This window comes from Juglans regia, chromosome 11 (assembly GCF_001411555.2).
Source record: "Juglans regia cultivar Chandler chromosome 11, Walnut 2.0, whole genome shotgun sequence".
In the NCBI taxonomy this organism is placed as follows: Eukaryota; Viridiplantae; Streptophyta; class Magnoliopsida; order Fagales; family Juglandaceae; genus Juglans; species Juglans regia.
The window spans coordinates 27,126,183-27,143,960 of NC_049911.1; the positions used below are offsets into that span (position 1 = coordinate 27,126,183).

At 36.5% G+C, this 17,778-nt stretch overlaps 1 protein-coding gene across 6 annotated transcripts; it reads left to right on the forward strand.

The window, feature by feature from the left end:
* The first annotated feature begins 1,209 nt into the window (after positions 1-1,209).
* LOC109007716 (AT-rich interactive domain-containing protein 6) lies at positions 1,210-16,249 on the forward strand. 6 transcript variants are annotated; one of them, XM_018987500.2, is made up of 15 exons: positions 1,210-1,361; positions 1,448-1,695; positions 2,219-2,646; positions 2,762-2,895; positions 3,356-3,395; positions 10,124-10,176; positions 10,325-10,370; positions 10,608-10,697; positions 11,535-11,657; positions 11,770-11,821; positions 11,910-11,982; positions 14,201-14,267; positions 14,399-14,449; positions 15,191-15,283; positions 15,814-16,249. In XM_018987500.2, exons 3-15 carry the CDS (start codon positions 2,242-2,244, stop codon positions 15,910-15,912), a joined length of 1,326 nt encoding a protein of 441 aa, XP_018843045.1. In that variant the 5' UTR covers positions 1,210-1,361; positions 1,448-1,695; positions 2,219-2,241; the 3' UTR covers positions 15,913-16,249. The 6 variants fall into 6 exon arrangements, with proteins under 6 accessions (XP_018843045.1, XP_018843050.1, XP_018843048.1 ...); XM_018987505.2 differs by having other exon boundaries at positions 11,535-11,636; positions 15,814-16,210; XM_018987503.2 differs by lacking the exon at positions 1,448-1,695 and having other exon boundaries at positions 1,210-1,384; positions 15,814-16,210.
* Positions 16,250-17,778: the final 1,529 nt, after the last annotated feature.

The window sequence follows — 17,778 nt, forward strand, 5'->3', positions numbered from 1 at the left end:
TATTTTATTGATTTTGGCATCAGAGACTCCCGGCTCCAATGCCTCTCTCTCCCAGCTTATTTCTTTTTTATTTTTGCAGGCCTAGCTTTAAAAACTTAAATTATTAGAATCTGATAAAAAAACGTACGAAATACGACATTAACAACCGTATCCAGCAGTACTCTAAAATATTTATGAGTTTTCACTTTTGAATGTCACTCACACACCTCAAAATCTATTCTTTCTATTTTCTTTTCTCTAGTTTCATTTTCATTTTAATTTTTCTCAAAAACAAAAACCGACATTAATTGGACAAGCTTTTATGGGATTAAAATCTTTAAAATGATAGAAAATAATTAGTATATATATAAAAATATAAATATATCGTTAAATTAAGATTGTTATCAGGAACTGCATAGAGGATTGGCTTTCATACATTCGTTCGTACTCGAGTGTCGCAAATTCATTGGATATTTTCTCAAGTGACTTATTTTAAGTCAGTCTATGATAAATTATGGAGGATTGTGACACATTTTAAGATAAATTTTTCATTTTTCATCATATTTTATAAATATAACTCTTTCATGATTTTGTAATAATCTAATATTTTAAAAAATAAATTAATGTCACCTCATATAATAAAATAAGAATGACACGATGATATAACATGCAAACTTTTATATTTTATAAATAAGAAGTGTTACAATTATAAAAAATTATATAAAAATAAATTTATAAATTGATATAATTTATTATAATATATTAGATCTATTTTACAATACAAGTAGATTTATAATTTAATATAACATATATATTAATTTATGAGTTTATTTTTATAGAATATCTCTACAGTTAAAACACTTATCTTTATAAATACTAGCATGTTACACGTGAAAATGTTCTTTTGGATATATCACTAATAAATGTTTTTGCAAGTTGAGACTCAAGATGAGAAATGATGTTAATTAGAGTGGTTAAGTATTGCATACTCATTTTAAAAAAGAATAAAAGTTTATATTTATTTATTTATTTAAAATAATATATAACGTTTATATATTTTATAACTATAAATATTATTTTTCTACTGTAAGATTCGCGTAAAGGAATAGAATAGAACGAAAATGGTGAGCCAAAGAAAGACAACCGAAAAATCAATGACAAATTAAACATTATTTTTTAAAGCAAAACATGTAATATAAACGAAGTGATGATCATTTAGTAAGTTTAATCAAATAAAAGGTGGGGATAACATCATTGTCAAGATGAAGCCCTTCCCTGTTATCACTGATCAGTTCCGTTCCGTCCAGGTGTAAAGCCGTGTCGAGTCAACGCCGTTCTGTTTTATTTTCCGAGCTCCAAAAGCAGCAGAGGACGCTGTGATGGTGTGACGACCTCCGTGGCTCTGGTGGATTTATTTTATTTATTATTATTATTATCATTATTTGTAATTATTTATTAATTCATTTAGCTTAAAGAGAGACACCACACCGGCGTTTAGCAAAATCCACCTGTACATGCCATGAACGACCCTTGCTATGTATTCCGGATAAGAATTCGTCCCCCCTTTCTCTCATCTACATTTGTTTCCTCTAACACTCTCTTCGTCTGCATTCACTGACGGAAAGCCCTAAGACGCCGCCGTCGCCTCCGCCGCCGCCGGAGTCTCCTTTCTCCCAAGGCCCTTTCAGTTGCGCCTTTTGATTCACTTACTCCCAGGCAAGCTTCGTGCACGCTCCCCCACCGTTTCTCTTAACAACCGTTTTCTCCTGTTTTTATTTTTAGCAACTATTATTTGGTGCTTAAATTTATCTTCTCGCCTTTAACACTTTCTGAGTGAAACTTCAGCAGCTCCTGTTTGTTTCTCGAGAAAATTATAAGGGAAACGAGGCTGAAATGCTTAAAATGGCAAAGCTTTTTGGTTTGAAGCGCTGTCTTTTTTATTTCCTTTGTTCTGTTCGCTCAGAGTCGAAACGGGGGGAGTTACCGAGTTAGGGTTTCAAAAAAGAAGGCGAAACTGTTGAAGTATTAAAGTTTTCTTTTGGAAGGGGGCGATCACCGGCACTGACTGTGATTTTCTACTTTTCTTGATTTATGTGGTTATTATATTAATGTGCTCGGTACAGTTAACTAATTATGCTATCTATATATATATATATATATATATATATCTCTCTCTCTCTCTCTATATATATATACATATATATATATATAAAACGTAGTGTATAATATTCCATTTCAGACTGTGGAATCAATATAAGCAATATGGAGGACAAAGAAGAAAAGTTGGGACAAGACTCGTCCAAAGGTTCCGATACCGACCTTGTTGATGCGAGCGTTCAAGCACAGGAAGATCCTGCTACTATGTCAAAGGGGGATGATCAAAGCCAAAATCCTGGTGAGAATGGGAAGTCACAGATCAATGAGGATAATAACAGCGTTTTATTGGCCGGTGATGATCAGGTTATGGTTGATGCTCATCATGATAAGGCTGCAACTGATGATGGAAAAAGTGAAGTTGCCGATGGGAGGGAAAAACCACAAGAAAATAAAAGCAATGGTACTGATGGGCGCATTGAAATTCATCTTGAAGCTCCTACTCCGCAGCCAGTTGACGATTTCTCGACTCCAGTAGCTCAAAATAAGAATGTATGGTTGAGTGATGTTGAGGTACTTCCAAGTGAAAACCGGGCATAAGATTTTATTTTAAATTTTTGTTGTTTTAATGAATCGGGGAAGAAGCAAAAATGTTCTGTCATTCAGAAATTTCATGCCTAATGTGTAGATGTCCGAGGCTGATGAATGGGGGACGCCTCAGGAGCAAGCTGCATTCATGAAGGAGCTGGAGTGTTTCTATAAGGAAAAGGCTCTAGAATTTAAACCCCCAAAATTTTATGGGGAACCACTAAATTGCCTTAAGTAAGTTTCTGATGATTATAATGGTTTTGAGTGTGGAATTTTACATTTGTCTAGTTTTATAATGGGGCTAGTATAGTGCCAAGCGGAGGCTTGGGTGACTACGTAGGAAGATCAAGGGTTTCTTGAACTTGGAAATGAATTTACCTAGTTAGTATACATTGTATTGTCTGCAAAGCCGGTTGTATCTTGAAAGGCATTGAAACTACCTAGTAAGGTGTACCAGGTATTGGAAGTTGTAATAAATTTTATGAAAGAACTAGTGTTTATGTGCCATGTGAGGAGGGTAAGGCATAATTCAATCATTGGAAACCATTGTTCATTTTGATAATAGAAATTTGGTTGTGCATTGTGCCTTTTTTCCTCCCCTTCTCTTGTTGTGAATTGTTGTTTACATTTTCCCTTTCTTCCTCATCACTAAACTTCATGTCACTAACTTATGCAAGCGTTGCATGGGGTGCAGGTTATGGAGAGCTGTTATTAGATTGGGCGGTTACGACCTGGTATGCATTCATCATCCTATGTCACTAAATATCTATATTTCAGGCTCCGTTGCAGTTGTTCTTAAGTTCCTTCTTTATTAGCGTTGGCAATTAAAATGTTGCAAGATTATCTTTTAAAACTGTGAAACTACTTTAGAAAATGAAACAGGTTTAATGAAAACGAGGCTTCTATTTAATAATCTATCTATATATATTTAAAAAATCTCTGTTCACAAAGGCTGTACCCTACGATCAATGTCAATATTGACTGGAACAATGAGTAATATATTATATGATAAATGAAATGGATGACAAGTTTTTGTTCCTAATTAATCTGGAGTGCTGTGCTTTTCCGCACTTATTCAATTGGTTTCATGATTGGTATGTGTCTAGCTTATTTGATATGGTAATTGCCTTTAAACTTATGTCTGAGTGGACATAATTGACCAAGCTTATACAGTCAATATGGTAACTTTGAGAGGACTATCCAAAGTTGTGTAATATGACTGTAATAGATAGAAGCAAAGGAGGACCAATCAACAGATAGAAGCAAAGGAGGAAAGAGAGTAATTATTGGGAAGTTTTAATTTGACCGAAATAGTAGTTTACATCCGAGCTTTTAGTTGTATTTTAGGAATGAAATCTTGATAGGAGTCATAGCATTGAGTGAATGTTGATTCTCCCATTGAGATAAAAATGAATGAATGTTGATTCAATTGAAATTGTAAAATTGATTTGCTTTTCAGTTTCATTCCTTGTAGAGAAAATTTGATTCAATACAACTCTCTCAATGGTGATTGAATTGTCTGGAAATCAGGAGGAAAAGATCCAATTCAGTCTATTACCATTTCTCCTCATCTTCCACATATTTTCAGCAATCACAATTCTCAATTTTATTCCACTGGTTTAATTGCTTGTCATGGTACAAAATCCAGTGTAAGATCAAAGCCAAAGCAGCCACAATCAAGAGCTTGTTGCTCTGGCTATTTATATTCATTTGTGGAGTTGGCTATGCAGTTTTTGTGGGTGCATGGTTGAAGAACTATTTGAGGGTTTTGCTTATTTTATATGGATGTCAATAAGCAAGAGGAGCAACGTGGGATTATTGAGCGAAAGTGTTTAGGGGCTTCAATGGCAGATGATAGGCACTTGCAAACTGGGAGCCACGAAATGTGATAAGAACTACCATCAGTTCAGTGCCCGTAGACAAAAATTGCAGCTATTGTGTACTTCAGGAAATCTACGATTTTAGATCCCAACGGCCTGATTCAATTCTGTTTCATGCTTTACCACGAGTGGAGACAAAAAATATTGAAAGTAAACTTTTGCGACAAGATTGTTTGAAACAAAAAGCAGAATGTGTGGGGATGTCTTCGTTTGCATGATTGATTCTCTTATTTATTTGGGTATTAGTTTATTGTGGTATTTGATAATGTTTCCAGAGCACATGAAACAATTGGTGTTGCTCATTTTGGAATACAAAATGTTCGAACTGAGATTATCGTCATTTAAGAAATTAAGGTGTTGTGAACTATTCGTGAGGTGGCTTAATTTTCTCGCAAGACCCCTCTCAACTAACCCCAAAATAAATGTTTACCTATAAAAAAAAAAATTAATTACTGCAGCATTTATTGCTTATAAGCTTGAATTGGAGAATTTTATGCACAAGATATTAGATTTTCAAAAGAGATTAGGATTTAATTGTGCCATCTAAAGTTAAAAACTAAACTGAAATTTTAAGTGTTTCTGTTGGTTTTTTTTTAATTATATATATATATTTCAAACCATATTTAGATCTTTCCTATCATATCCCTTTTCCTTACTGTAATTATTAGTTTTATAAATGGTTCAGAATTTGAGTCAAAGCCAAATTTTTGTAGGGAGTGTATCACGTGTTTTGTTGAATTGGATGGTATAAATTCAGCGTGGAATTTTATTTAAGTTTCAGTTTTTTCCACCTTAAATCCTATTTTAGCTTTTATTTTCCCCCGGGACTTTGGCAGCTGGACCCACTGACTATTTTAACCATAAATAGTTAGCTAAAAGAAGTTGTTATGATGATTTTGTAATCATTTTGGTTATGTGATCGAAATTGATAAATACACAATTCTTTACACAATTCTAAAATACCCTCATTTAGAAACATGGTTGTGAAAATGGTTGTATGAATGATTGTGTTTATCATTACTCCTAAATATTCATCAAAGATCTTGCATTAAAGTAATTTCATTAATGGAAATTTTGGACAAGTTGCTTGAGCAACTCTTGTGATGAAGGTATTTGAATAGTGCACCTTTGTTCTCATTCCACATATATTATTAAGCAAATGTTCGATAATCGGAGGAGTAGTGTATGCAATCTACCTCATAAAAGACATTCACGGCTATTGTTATAGCAATTTATGCCTCATTTGAATAGTCAGATGAGATGAGAAATCTGTGAATAATAGTGAGATGGTTTGTGAATAGTAGTGAAATAGTTTGAGTTAAGATTTTTATTGGGTTTTGGGAAATGAGAGAAAAAGTTGAATAAAAATATTCAGACAATTTTCCCATTCTCCTAGATTGTGGGGGCATTCACCGGGGTCGCCAGTATTTCAAGTTTGAGAATATGTGGCTTAAAGTGAACGGTTTTGTAGAGTTGGTGAGTACTTGGTGGGCATCGTACCAGTTTAGTGGCACTCCGAGTTTCATTCTTGCAGGTAAGTTGAAGGCTCTAAAACAAGATCTGAAGAAGTGAAACTTGGAAGTTTTTGGTCACACTGACAATCAAAAGTCCACTGTGTTGGAGGAATTGCAGGAGTTAGAGGGTAATGAATTATTGGGAGGGGCCTCAGAGGAGGAGTTATTAAGGAAAGCCACAGTTGTGGCAGAGTTGGAAAGGGTTTTGTTGTCAGATGAGACATCATGGCGCTAAAAATCTAGAGCCCTTTGGTTGAAAGAGGGTGATAGGTGTACAAAGTTCTTTCACAAAGTGGCTAATTCTCATTGACGTAACAATGCGATCGAGTCGCTTCATTCAGGTACTCAGGTGCTATCCTCTCCCGCTGAACTAGAAAGTCATATTGCACATTATTATGAGATTCTTCTTACCGAATCGGTAACTTGGAGGCCGAAGCTTGATGACTTATCATTTGAGGCTATTGATCCGCAACATGTGAGTGTCTTGGAGAGACCTTTGATGAAGATGAGATTTTCAAGGTCATCTCTGGTATGGCTAAGGACAAAGCGCCGGGTCCGGATAGTTTCTCAATGGGTTTCTTCCAAACTTGTTGGGATGTGGTGAAAGGTGATGTCTTGCGGGTGTTCAGTGAATTTCACGCTTTTCAAAAGTTTGAAAAATCACTTAACACGACTTTTATTGCTCTAATTCCCAAGAAACATGGGGCTTCGAGTATAGTGGATTTTCGTCCAATAAGTTTGGTTAGTAGTGTTTATAAGATTATTTCAAATGTTCTTGCTAACCGGTTTAGTCTAGTGTTGGAAAATATTATTTCCAAGCCTCAGAATTGCTTTTATTTGTGGGAGACATATACTCGATTCAGTGCTCATTGCAAATGAGAGCCTAGGTGCTAGATTGTGGGAGGGAAGTCCAGGTATTCTTTGCAAGTTAGACATGGAGAAGGCTTATGATCATGTAAATTGGGAATTCCTTTTGTACTTGCTTAAGAGGTGTGGTTTTGGAGATAGGTGGATTTCTTGGATGCGTCATTGTATTTCAACAGTCCGTTTCTCAGTGCTAGTTAACGGCACTCCTGCTGGTTTTTTTGATAGCTCGAGGGGTTTGCGACAGGGTAATCCGTTATCTCCTCTTCTTTTTGTCATAGTGATGGAGGCATTGAGTAGGATGGTGCAGGCTACTATTGGTGGGGGTTTTTTATCTAGTTTTCAGGTGGGAAATGGCTCTGGTAGCCCTTGTATCATTTCACATCTCCTTTTTGCAGATGACACTCTGATTTTCTGTGAAGCGGATAGGAGTCAGGTCCAAACTTTACGTGCATTATTACTTTGTTTTGAAGCAGTGTCAGGGCTTAAGGTGAACCTTGGCAAGTCTGAGATGGTTCTGGTGGGTGTGGTTTCTAATATACGCAGTCTAGCAAGTCTTTTGGATTGCAGTGTGTCCTCTTTCTCAATGAAATATTTGGGCCTTCTGTTAGGGGCAACTTTCAAAAGTAGAGAAATATGGGATGGGGTGGTAGAGAAGATAGAGAAAAGGTTGGCTGGATGGAAAATGGTGTATTTATCAAAAGGGGGTCGTCTCACTCTTATCAAGAGCACCCTCACTAACCTTTTCACTTATTTTTTATCTCTCTTTCCTATGCCTGCAGGGGTGGTGAATAGGATTGAGAAACTTTTTAAGGCTTTTTTATGGGGAGGCATAGGGGAGGAGAAGAAATTTTATTTGGTTAATTGGAAGACAGTATGTGCTCCAGTTATGGGGGGTTGGGTATTTGTAATTTGAGAACTTTTAATAAAGCGTTATTGGGGAAATGGCTTTGGAGATATCATTTGGAAGAGGGATCTTTGTGGAAGGAAACTATAGATGCTAGATATGGTATTGCTTGGGATGGTTGGTGTTCCGAAGAAGTGAGAGGGGGGGTATGGAGTGGGGTTATGGAAGTTTATAAGGAAGGGGTGGACAAGCTTTGTAAATCATATTCGCTTTGTCTCAAGTCAGGGCAACCGAATCAGTTTTTGGCGAGACGTGTGGTGTGAAGATCATGCACTGGAAAGGGTTTTTTCGGCTTTATATCGTATTGCAGTTAATAAGGAGGCTTCAGTGGCGGATGTGCGGTTATATGCTCATGGTTCGCATTAGTGGAATATTTTGTTTAATAGGGATATTCATGATTGAGAATTATCTATGGTTTCAGACTTTTTCAGCCTGCTACACTCCTTGGGGACTACTATAGCACAACATGATAGCTTGAAATGGAGGTGTCAGGATCACAAGAAATGTATAGTAAATGCGTATTATAAACTCTTGATTACACAGGATCACACCCCATTCCCTTGGAAGAACATTTGGAGGTCTCGTGTGCCCTCTAGAGTTGCTTTCTTTGTTAGGAATGCCGCCCTTAGGAAGATCTTGACCACGGACAACTTGAGGAAGAGAGGATGTGTAGTGTTGGATAGGTGATACATGTGTAAAAAGAATGGAGAATCGGTAGATAATCTTTTACGACATTGTGAAGTAGCGAGGGGTTTGTGGGATGAGATCTTTCGAAGGGTTGGTGTTGCTTGAGTAATGCCTATGAGGGTGCCTATGAGGGTGGTGGATTTGATGGGTTGTTGGAGAAAATTGTAGGGTAGTCATCAAGTGGCAGCAGTCTGGAGGATGATTCTGTTGTGTATCATGTGGTGTATTTGGACGGAAAGGAATGCGCGCTGTTTTGAAGACAAGGAACGGACAATGGTGGAGCTGAAGAATTTTTTTCTACATTCTTTATTGCTTTGGTTTTCCGCTATTGTATTAAACGGGGATGATATTCATGAATTCTTATCCTTAGTTCATTGCTTTTAGAATGTATTTAGGTGTTCTATTGTGTACTTCCTGTGTACTTGGTACATGTCTATTTCATTCACATCAATAAAGTTTTTCTCTTACTTATAAAAAAAAAAATATTATAAAGTTAAAATATTGTTAGAATGTAATTTTTTAAGATAATTTTTGTTTTGAGATTTGAAAAAGTTGAATTGTTTCTTGCGTTTTATATGGAAGTTTGGAAAAATTGTAATGATTAGTGATGATTGGATAAAAAAGTATGAAAGAGAAATAAAAAAGTGTTTGTGTTTGTGTTTGAGTAGTGCTTGGATGTTAAGATGAGATGAGATGGGATGGGATGAGATGAGACTGTGTCCAAATGGGGCCTTAGAAATCAATCATTGTTTGCATATGATTAGGCCTATGGAGCTTATGCATATCTAAAATGCATCAACAGGGTTAGGTTACATGTAGTCGTGCATATTCTTGTGTCTAATGTCTTGAGCTAGACCACATAACAGGTTGACTGATTTGGGATTTGGAATTCCAAGCATATTCATGAGGCTAACTTGGGCATGATTGTTTACCCTGGCTTTTGGATGTGTTGGTTTTTTTTCTTTTTGAACTGTTGCACCCATAGACAAAAATTGCTCTTGTTATATAATGTTTGCCTCAAATGTGTGAACTAACAAGTATGATGTGCTTTTCAATATCTGTTCCATCCAATTGTATGGAGGCTGTACAAGAGTTTACATTTAGGCATCGTTTGGTTACACATATGAAATGTGATGAGATGAGATAAAAGTTGAAAGTTGAATAAAATATTGTTAGAATATAATTTTTTAATATAATTTTTGTTTTGGGATTTGAAAAAGTTTTTTTTATTATATTTTGTGTGGGAGTTTGATAAAGTTGTAATGATTATATGTGTGGGAGTGTCATCTCATCTTGGTAACCGAACCAGGACCAAATTTGCCGTGTGAATTTCATTAACATCAATCACTTATGGAACTGAGTTGCCTATTTGACCAAATTTGCTCAGGCATTGAATAATGACCAAATTTGTTAGTTTATTGGGCAAACCATGGAATACATCCAATATGTACAGTGTTTCATATAATTAACAAATGATATACCCCCACCCTCATTTGGATTACTTTTTCTTTTTAAATATCTTTACTGAGGCCTCTATGAATTTTCAAGACTTGGCTGAAGACTTGGTTGATTCGAATTGCTAGATAAATAAGCTGTATTGGTGCCTGCAGGTGACTTCATCTAAGTTGTGGCGGCAAGTAGGAGAGTCTTTCCATCCACCCAAGTAAGGAATGGCTCGGGGATTGTTTACTAATACTCATTTAAAACGTTTATGGCATTGACATTTTGGGGTTTGTAAGCTTCACGGATGATGGTATTTTGCTATAATTTATCCGCTGACCTAACCTTTCTCTCCTTTCTCTCTTTCACAGGACTTGTACTACAGTTTCTTGGACATTTCGCATTTTCTATGAGAAGGTAATGTGTGTACCTATGGGGTGCTTATGTGTGTGGATTTGAATTGAATCATAATTAATCGTACATCTTTCCTTTGCTATATATTCTATGAAGTGTGTCTTCATTATTGTTTTTTGATACTAATAAAAAAAAAAATTCTATGAAGTGTGTTTGGTCATTGTTTCAAATTGCTCCTGACAATAATTTGTGTGATTTCGTTATCTTTTTTTTCCCTTTAATTATTTTCAGTTTGTGCAGGCACTTTTGGAATATGAAAAGCACAAGAGGGAAACTGGTGAACTTCAACTCTCTGGATCCGTCCCTCTGTCCACAAGAGTTGAAAAGGAGGTAGGACATAGTTTCTCTATTTTAGTTTGGATCGAATCTGTTTTTTTTTTCCTGGTCCCTTATGGATTATCTGTATTCACATCGATCATATGTGATGTACAATAAGATCGACAACTCTAGCATATGAAAATAGTTCTTCCCTATTACTATGATTAAAAGTATATACTTATGTTATATGATATGACTTACAAATAAGTGTAGATGCAAATTTAGGTTTATTTAGGTTGAGATTTTACCTAGGGTTGAATGGTTTGAATAGGGGTTTCAATGATTATGGTGGAAAAGTTATGCTGGAGGTGATTTTAAGCATCATTTGTGACAGCATGGACTGGTTTTTTATTCAAAATGAGGATCTACTGCATAAAGCAAGAGCTCAATGAAATCATATTGTTGTGTCCAAGAGGAAAATGAATACATAATCTTGAAGTCTAGGTTAGGGACTTAGTACAAGTGCATGTAGCACTTATGTTTTTGTTTTTGTTACCCATCGGTAAGCACAATGATGTTTGCTTACGCCGGTAGAGAATGCATGATCTGAAGAAAGTCATGTTATTCCTTGAAGAACTTATCCCCATAAGACATCAAGAATCATTGTAGTCCTCGACAAGAAGTGGTGTTTGAATTCCACTACCTAACTTATATTTGGGGAATGGATCTGGTTGAATGTTTGATTGCTTATATCCTTTTCTCTTTTTCTTTGTTTTTTGGTAAGTTTATATCCTTTGTTCTTTGTCCCATATATGTCTATATGCATGTGTTTGTTGTTTTCACACTGTTACATAATTTATACTTAAGCCATCCTCTCTTTCCATTGATTGACTCCGAGTTTCTTTGCAGGGAAGTGGCTACCAAGCTCCAGGATCAGGTAGGGCACGACGGGATGCTGCAGCTCGTGCGATGCAGGGTTGGCACTCCCAGCGTCTTCTTGGATATGGTGAGGTTGGTGAGCCTATTATTAAGGTCTGTTAAAATCTTTAAGCCTATTATTGGCACTGTTGTTAAATTTCTACCTTTTGTACATGCAAATTCCTGTCATCCAATTCAGTACAACTATGTTTTTTCCCCTGGACAGGACAAGAACTTAAGTTCTACACTAAAGCGTGAAAAGAATCTCAGAAGTATTGGTATGCTCCCTACTAACAAGGATCTTTCTTGTCAACCTTTTATTTTATGCTGAGATGTGTTCTCAATTTGTATGGTCTCCTGAGTCAGGTTCGCTCAAACACAAGACACCAACTAGTCTGGATCATGCTGAAAGAGCTGCAATTGCTGAAGCCGATAAGCAGTTAAGTCTCTAGTTTTTGTTTTTCCACTTCTCCTTTTCCTTTGTTTCATTTGAATTTTCTTCATGTGTCACATGAATCCCTTTATATCTTTTCATTCCATACTTATCAAAAAAAAAAAAAAAAAAAATCTTCTTCTTCCATAAAATTCATGAATACATTGCATATGCTTTTCCTGGTTACACGTGAAGTTAGAGGAACCTGATGATAAAAAATATTCCCTTCTAGAATGTGGATTTCAAGCACCATAGTGTTTTATTGCATAAAAGTGGCGTTTTGTTCATCAAGCATGTTTAAGTCCTTCAAAAATAAAGTTTTTTTATAGGTAAGAAGTCCTTCGAAAATAAACTAGAACAGACTTCTGTCTTTGAGGGTCTGAGTATGAAGTCTGGGAGTTTGAATATATCTCTTTCCCCAAACATAAATGGAAAAGCACCTTTTATGTGTTGGGCACCTTTTATGAAGCAAATATTTTGGAGTTTTCAGCAGTTGATAGGCTAACTGGGCTGCACATAGTTGAAAGAAGCCGTGGCTAGGTCTGGTTTGTTACATTGGGTTGAATCAACATGGACTGGTTGGTGGGGGTGGCAGAAGTTTTGGTTCAGTCATAAGGTTCGATGGTGAGGTTCTCCAGGGTTGGAAATATCACAGTCCAGTGATGTTCCAATTGCCATGGCAGGCTTTTGGTGCTGGAGGAGTATAGAGAAGGTGGCTGGAGAGGCTTTGTTATCATACTTGAGGGATGTGTGCTGGTCTGGGTTGGGGAAGGTTTTCGGCTGAACTTGGATGGGGGATGCTTATCTTCCAGACATGGACTGGTGGTAGAAATCAAGTTGGGTTTCTGCAAAAGACCCATGATGGGGTAGGATGGTGTGGCAAGATTGGTGCATCGACTAAGCTGGTGGTGAGCAGGATGGCAAACCAACATATGCTGTGGTGCTGGCAGTGTCGAGACATCTATCGCTTAGTCCATTCGAGACGTCATGATGTCCAACTGGTAAATGCCTATTTTAATGCACTCAGTCATCCAGTTGGCTTTATTTCCTTGGAAGTGTATTTGGAGAAACAAGCCGCCTTCAGAGGTTGCTTTTCTGGTTTAATTGGCATCATTAAGAAAGATCTTGATCACAGATAATCTCAAAAAGAGCCATATTGTAGTATCGGATTGGCGTCCTATGTGCAAGAAAAATGGGGAGAGCATTGATCACCTTTTGCTACTTGTGAGTTGGCTAGGGACTAATGGGCTATCTGCACATTTCAACACTTATGGGATTGAGTGGGTTATACCTCAGTGAGTTGTAGAGTTATTGGCTTGTTGGCAGATAAATCCCTATGGAGGTCATAGAAATTTGGAAGTTTGGAAGATGGCTACCCTTTGCTTCATGTGGTGTATTTGGCAAAAAATCAAAATACTCAAACTTTTAAGGACTAAGAGAGGATGGTGCCAAAATTAAATGCTATTATATTCAGCACCCTCTATGTTTTGATGGTGGCTCACTACAACTTCCAATTTTCTAGATTTCAAAGACTTTTGTTCTTGTTCGTTTGCTTACCAGTTGGGCATTTCCTCATGTATTTTCTGTTTATTTGGACTGCGCTTCTCTATGTTTTTGATGAAGTTACATTAATGAAAAAAGAAATCTTAAGAAGGCCATAATTTGTCAAATTCATCAGGCTCACTGCCATCCTCCTGCTAAAAGGCCAGTATTCAAATATGCACACCACTGAACCAACACCATAACCCACCTTGCCCCCCCAAAAAAATTCCAACCACCCTAAGCATGCACAAAGAGGTTTTAGAGGTTTTTTTTTTTTTTTTTCTTCTTGATTAGGGCATGTTTGGGTAATGAGGTGAGATGATAATTCTGTGAATAGTAGTGAAACGGTTTGAGTTAAGATGTTTTATTGGATTTTGGGAAAGGAAAGAGAAAAAGTTGAATAAAAATATTATTAAGTTAAAAAATTGTTTGAATGTAATTTTTTAAAATAATTTTTGTTTTGAAATTTGAAAAAGTTGTATTGTCTTTTGTGTTTTGTTTGGAAGTTTGGAAAAATTGTAATGATTAGATGAAAAAATTGAAAAATTGAAATTGAAGTGTTTTGTGTTGAATGATGTTTGGGAAGAAAATTATGAGAAGTTTTGAGACAACATGAGATGTTCTCTACTCATCTCACTTCCTAAATAGCCTAAGTCAAGGCTAACTGGTTTTCATTTGGTAGATTGGTCACAACAGTTGCTGATGTTGGACCCCCAGCTGATTGGGTGAAGATAAATGTACGGGAAACTGTAAGTGTTTTTGTTTATCTTCTATTATATATTTTTATTCCCAATATCTATACTGCTTGATTTGATGAAATTGCTGAGTGAGTTTTTTGAAGGGATTCTGACAAATTGCACTGTTTCGTTTCTGTGCTCAGAAGGATTGCTTTGAGGTATATGCACTAGTCCCTGGACTACTGCGAGAGGAGGTAGGCGCTTTTGATACACTCTTTTTCTTACCCTTCTGTTTGTTTGTTTGTATTTTTTTTTTTTTTTTTATCTCAATACAAACTCTGTTGTCGCCAATGATAATCACATAGAAAGCAGATGCAGATTTTGGTGATGTTTCGAAATTTTGGATGACCCCACTGCTGACACATACTCATCAGTATATAATATGACCATTGACATTGTCAGGGCGATCCAATTTCTGTTTGTAGTTATTATAATAGTAATTGCATTTTACTCCCTCATTTTCAAATAGGTGTAATCGTTATAAATCTATGTAAGTCGTCCCCTAATTCGAAGTTTTGGTTTCAATTTGCCCCCTCCATCCAAGTCGGCTGTTAAGTCTGACAAAAGACCATGTGATTTGATCAAAATATCCTTAATTAAAAAAAAACACTAATGAACCAGTCCTTGGACTATTGTGAAAATCCTCCACCATCTCATCCTTCAGCAGCGAACTGCAAACTTCTCACTTTATCAAGAGAAGTTCTGGATTAAATATCTGCCCAGTGGTCTATATTGTGAGTGGTTTGCGGATTTAAGGACATGTTTGAATAAATTGACTGTTGACAGACATGGTTTGCAGATTATCTGCAGAATTCAGAACTGCGTTCCTTTCAGAATTTGGAATTCTATGTTGTCTTTTTTATGGTATTGTGTGATGACATACTACTCAATCTCTGGTACTTATAGCTAGGCTTTTTTTTTTTTGGCGCACTCAGGTACGAGTTCAATCAGATCCAGCCGGACGTTTGGTCATTACGGGTCAACCAGAGCATCTTGACAATCCTTGGGGCATCACACCATTTAAAAAGGTATTCCTTTGATATTAACGAACTCCATTTTTGCTTCTCCAAACCTCCCCTCTACCCGTTCTAGCTCTTCCTCTCCATTCTTTTGTATTCCTTACTCCTCTTCCACACTCATGTCTCCTATTCTTTGGTTTTTTATTTTTCGTTGGTTCTCAAAACTTCGTGGACAGAGAATATCCGACTATCTGAAGGGGAACTTCTAAACCACCAAAGCCACATTTTTTCCCAACCACTTCTAAAGCATGGCCACCACGCCACTCTCTCTAGTGCCCCTCTCTCTGTCTCTTAACACAGCTTTCTGCTAAGCTGGTCTCATCCTCTCCCAGTACCCGCCGCATTTCTCTAGCTTCTTATTTTTGCTTTCTTCAGTTTCTTTCTCGCCCATATATGGCAAGGATTGTACATTGTGCAGCAATATTCGATCTTGTTATATTTTTGGTTCTAATATGTATTACCTTTGGTATTGATCATATAAAATCGGCACAAATGAAATACTGTTTCCTTAAATTACTTTATTGCGGTGTGGTTTCCAGGTCGTTAGCTTACCTGCGAGAATAGATCCACTTCAGACATCTGCCGTGGTTAGTCTGCATGGCCGACTCTTTGTACGCGTCCCATTTGAGCAGGCGTGATTTTGAATTGATCCATTTGCAACAGTTAGTCAATTTTCTGGGAAGGAATTAATTTTTTTTTTAGGACATGGAGGCACGAAGGTCTAGTTTAGAGCCTAATTTTGGCCTTTTAGACCAGTTTAAAATACTAAGTTATATTAATGCAAACTTTGTCTAATTAGATTTCTATGTAAATTTTATTGGATTAGTTTTAGAGAACTCATGAATTGACGAGGAATTGATGAAATTGAAGTATGTGGCGGGCTGTAGCTGTTCGAATTTCCTTTGAGTAATGCTATCCACCATTCCTTTTATTACCATTCTCCTATCATACTATAATGTGGCATTTAATTATGAAGACTATTTATTATGTTTCACTTGTGGGCCAATTATTTAATGCCTCATCAATGGATGTTGAGAGAGGGTGATATTAAAAATGATGATAAATAGAATTTTTCATTTCTTATAGCCTAGTGTTTCCCTGCAATTATTCCTGGAGGTTGTTTGTGTTTTGGATTACTCGGTTGAGTGCAGGATTGTTGGTTTGTGTCTGACTGATGATGAGATGTTAGCTGCATATATTATCTATGGGAAACTTGATTTCGGGCTGGAAAGCAAGGATTAGAAACTTGAAGAGGGATCGAGATGGTTCTTTGCAAGTCTAAGAAACTCCATGCTGATGGAATTAGCAGAGGTTCCACCATTCTAATTTCCTACAGCTTTTGTCGGTGTCATAATGGTGGGGTGGACATGATATCCCAATTAAAAATTAGGCAGAGGGGTGTCATAATGTTAGTTTGGACACACCAATTCTCCTTAAAAAAGAAATAATAAAAAGTACAAAAACCAAGCAAAAAAAATGGGGGTTGGTGGGTGGCCACTTGGGAGCAGAATATTTACAAAGATGGTTTCAGTAAGATCCCAGCCATCATGACCTCAACATGTCGGTTAAGTCTAAGTGCATTGTGCATGGTATAATCGTTAATTTATTATAATGTTTAGGATCATAAAGCTTTAGCTATTCACTATATTTTAACTCTTTAATATATTATAGTCTGAGTTTGGTCTTCATACCTTTGAAAGAGAACATTTGAAACCAATAACAACTTGTGTGAATGTCTTTTTAAAAGGACAAGTTGGAATAATGATTCCCTACCACCTTAATTAGTTTTGCTAGATTTTGACTCCGGCCAAGTTTTCCAGATCTTTACAAGCTGCTGCTAGTTTCTTCAACTCGCATTACCATCTGAATTGGATGAATGAAACCTAGACTTGGTTAATATATTCATAAAACAGGTTGGCTTTAGGCTACTCAATCACAGAGCAATAAATTAACCAAAATAGAATGATACCCACTTTTAGTGCGTCCCACGAGTTGAAGGAAATGAAGTGCTTCCTTACCTCATATTAATAGTGGTGTGGGATCTTTCATTGAGATTTGATTGAATGGCTACGTACTACCTTTCACTTCTCTCACTTTAATTTCTTCCTCTTATAGATCATGCAATCAATGTCCGTGATCCCAAATGTGGGTCATATGAGTTATGATAAGATCTATGATCGGAGAAGGCGTCTGTCGAGAGGTTTCCGGCTACAAAGAAAGCGGTTTTCAGTTCTGCGTGTGAGGTTTATTTCTTACTTCATCAGGTTCTTTTGTAAGTGGAAGTTCCCATATTTGAAAGCTTTAAAAATATTGCTGAAAAGAGGTACTGTAGCCAAGAGATCAAGGATTATCATGAGCAAAATCATAAAAAATCGGCCTCATTCCCAAGAAAGAATGATATCTACAGCTTGCAGCTCGAGATCATATAATCAAATAAATTCATTTCACTCAGAAGCCATTTCCGATTGCTTGGAATTCATCAAAATGTCTGCAATTTCAGCGGA

Excerpts from the sequence above, each read along its gene's own strand:
- LOC109007716 (XM_018987500.2), top strand. The coding sequence starts at position 2,242 with ATGGAGGACAAAGAAGAAAAGTTGGGACAAGACTCGTCCAAAGGTTCC. Across the intron at positions 10,698-11,534 it reads CCACAAGAGTTGAAAAGGAG|GGAAGTGGCTACCAAGCTCC; the intron begins GTAGGACATAGT and ends GTTTCTTTGCAG. Across the intron at positions 14,450-15,190 it reads CTGGACTACTGCGAGAGGAG|GTACGAGTTCAATCAGATCC; the intron begins GTAGGCGCTTTT and ends TGGCGCACTCAG.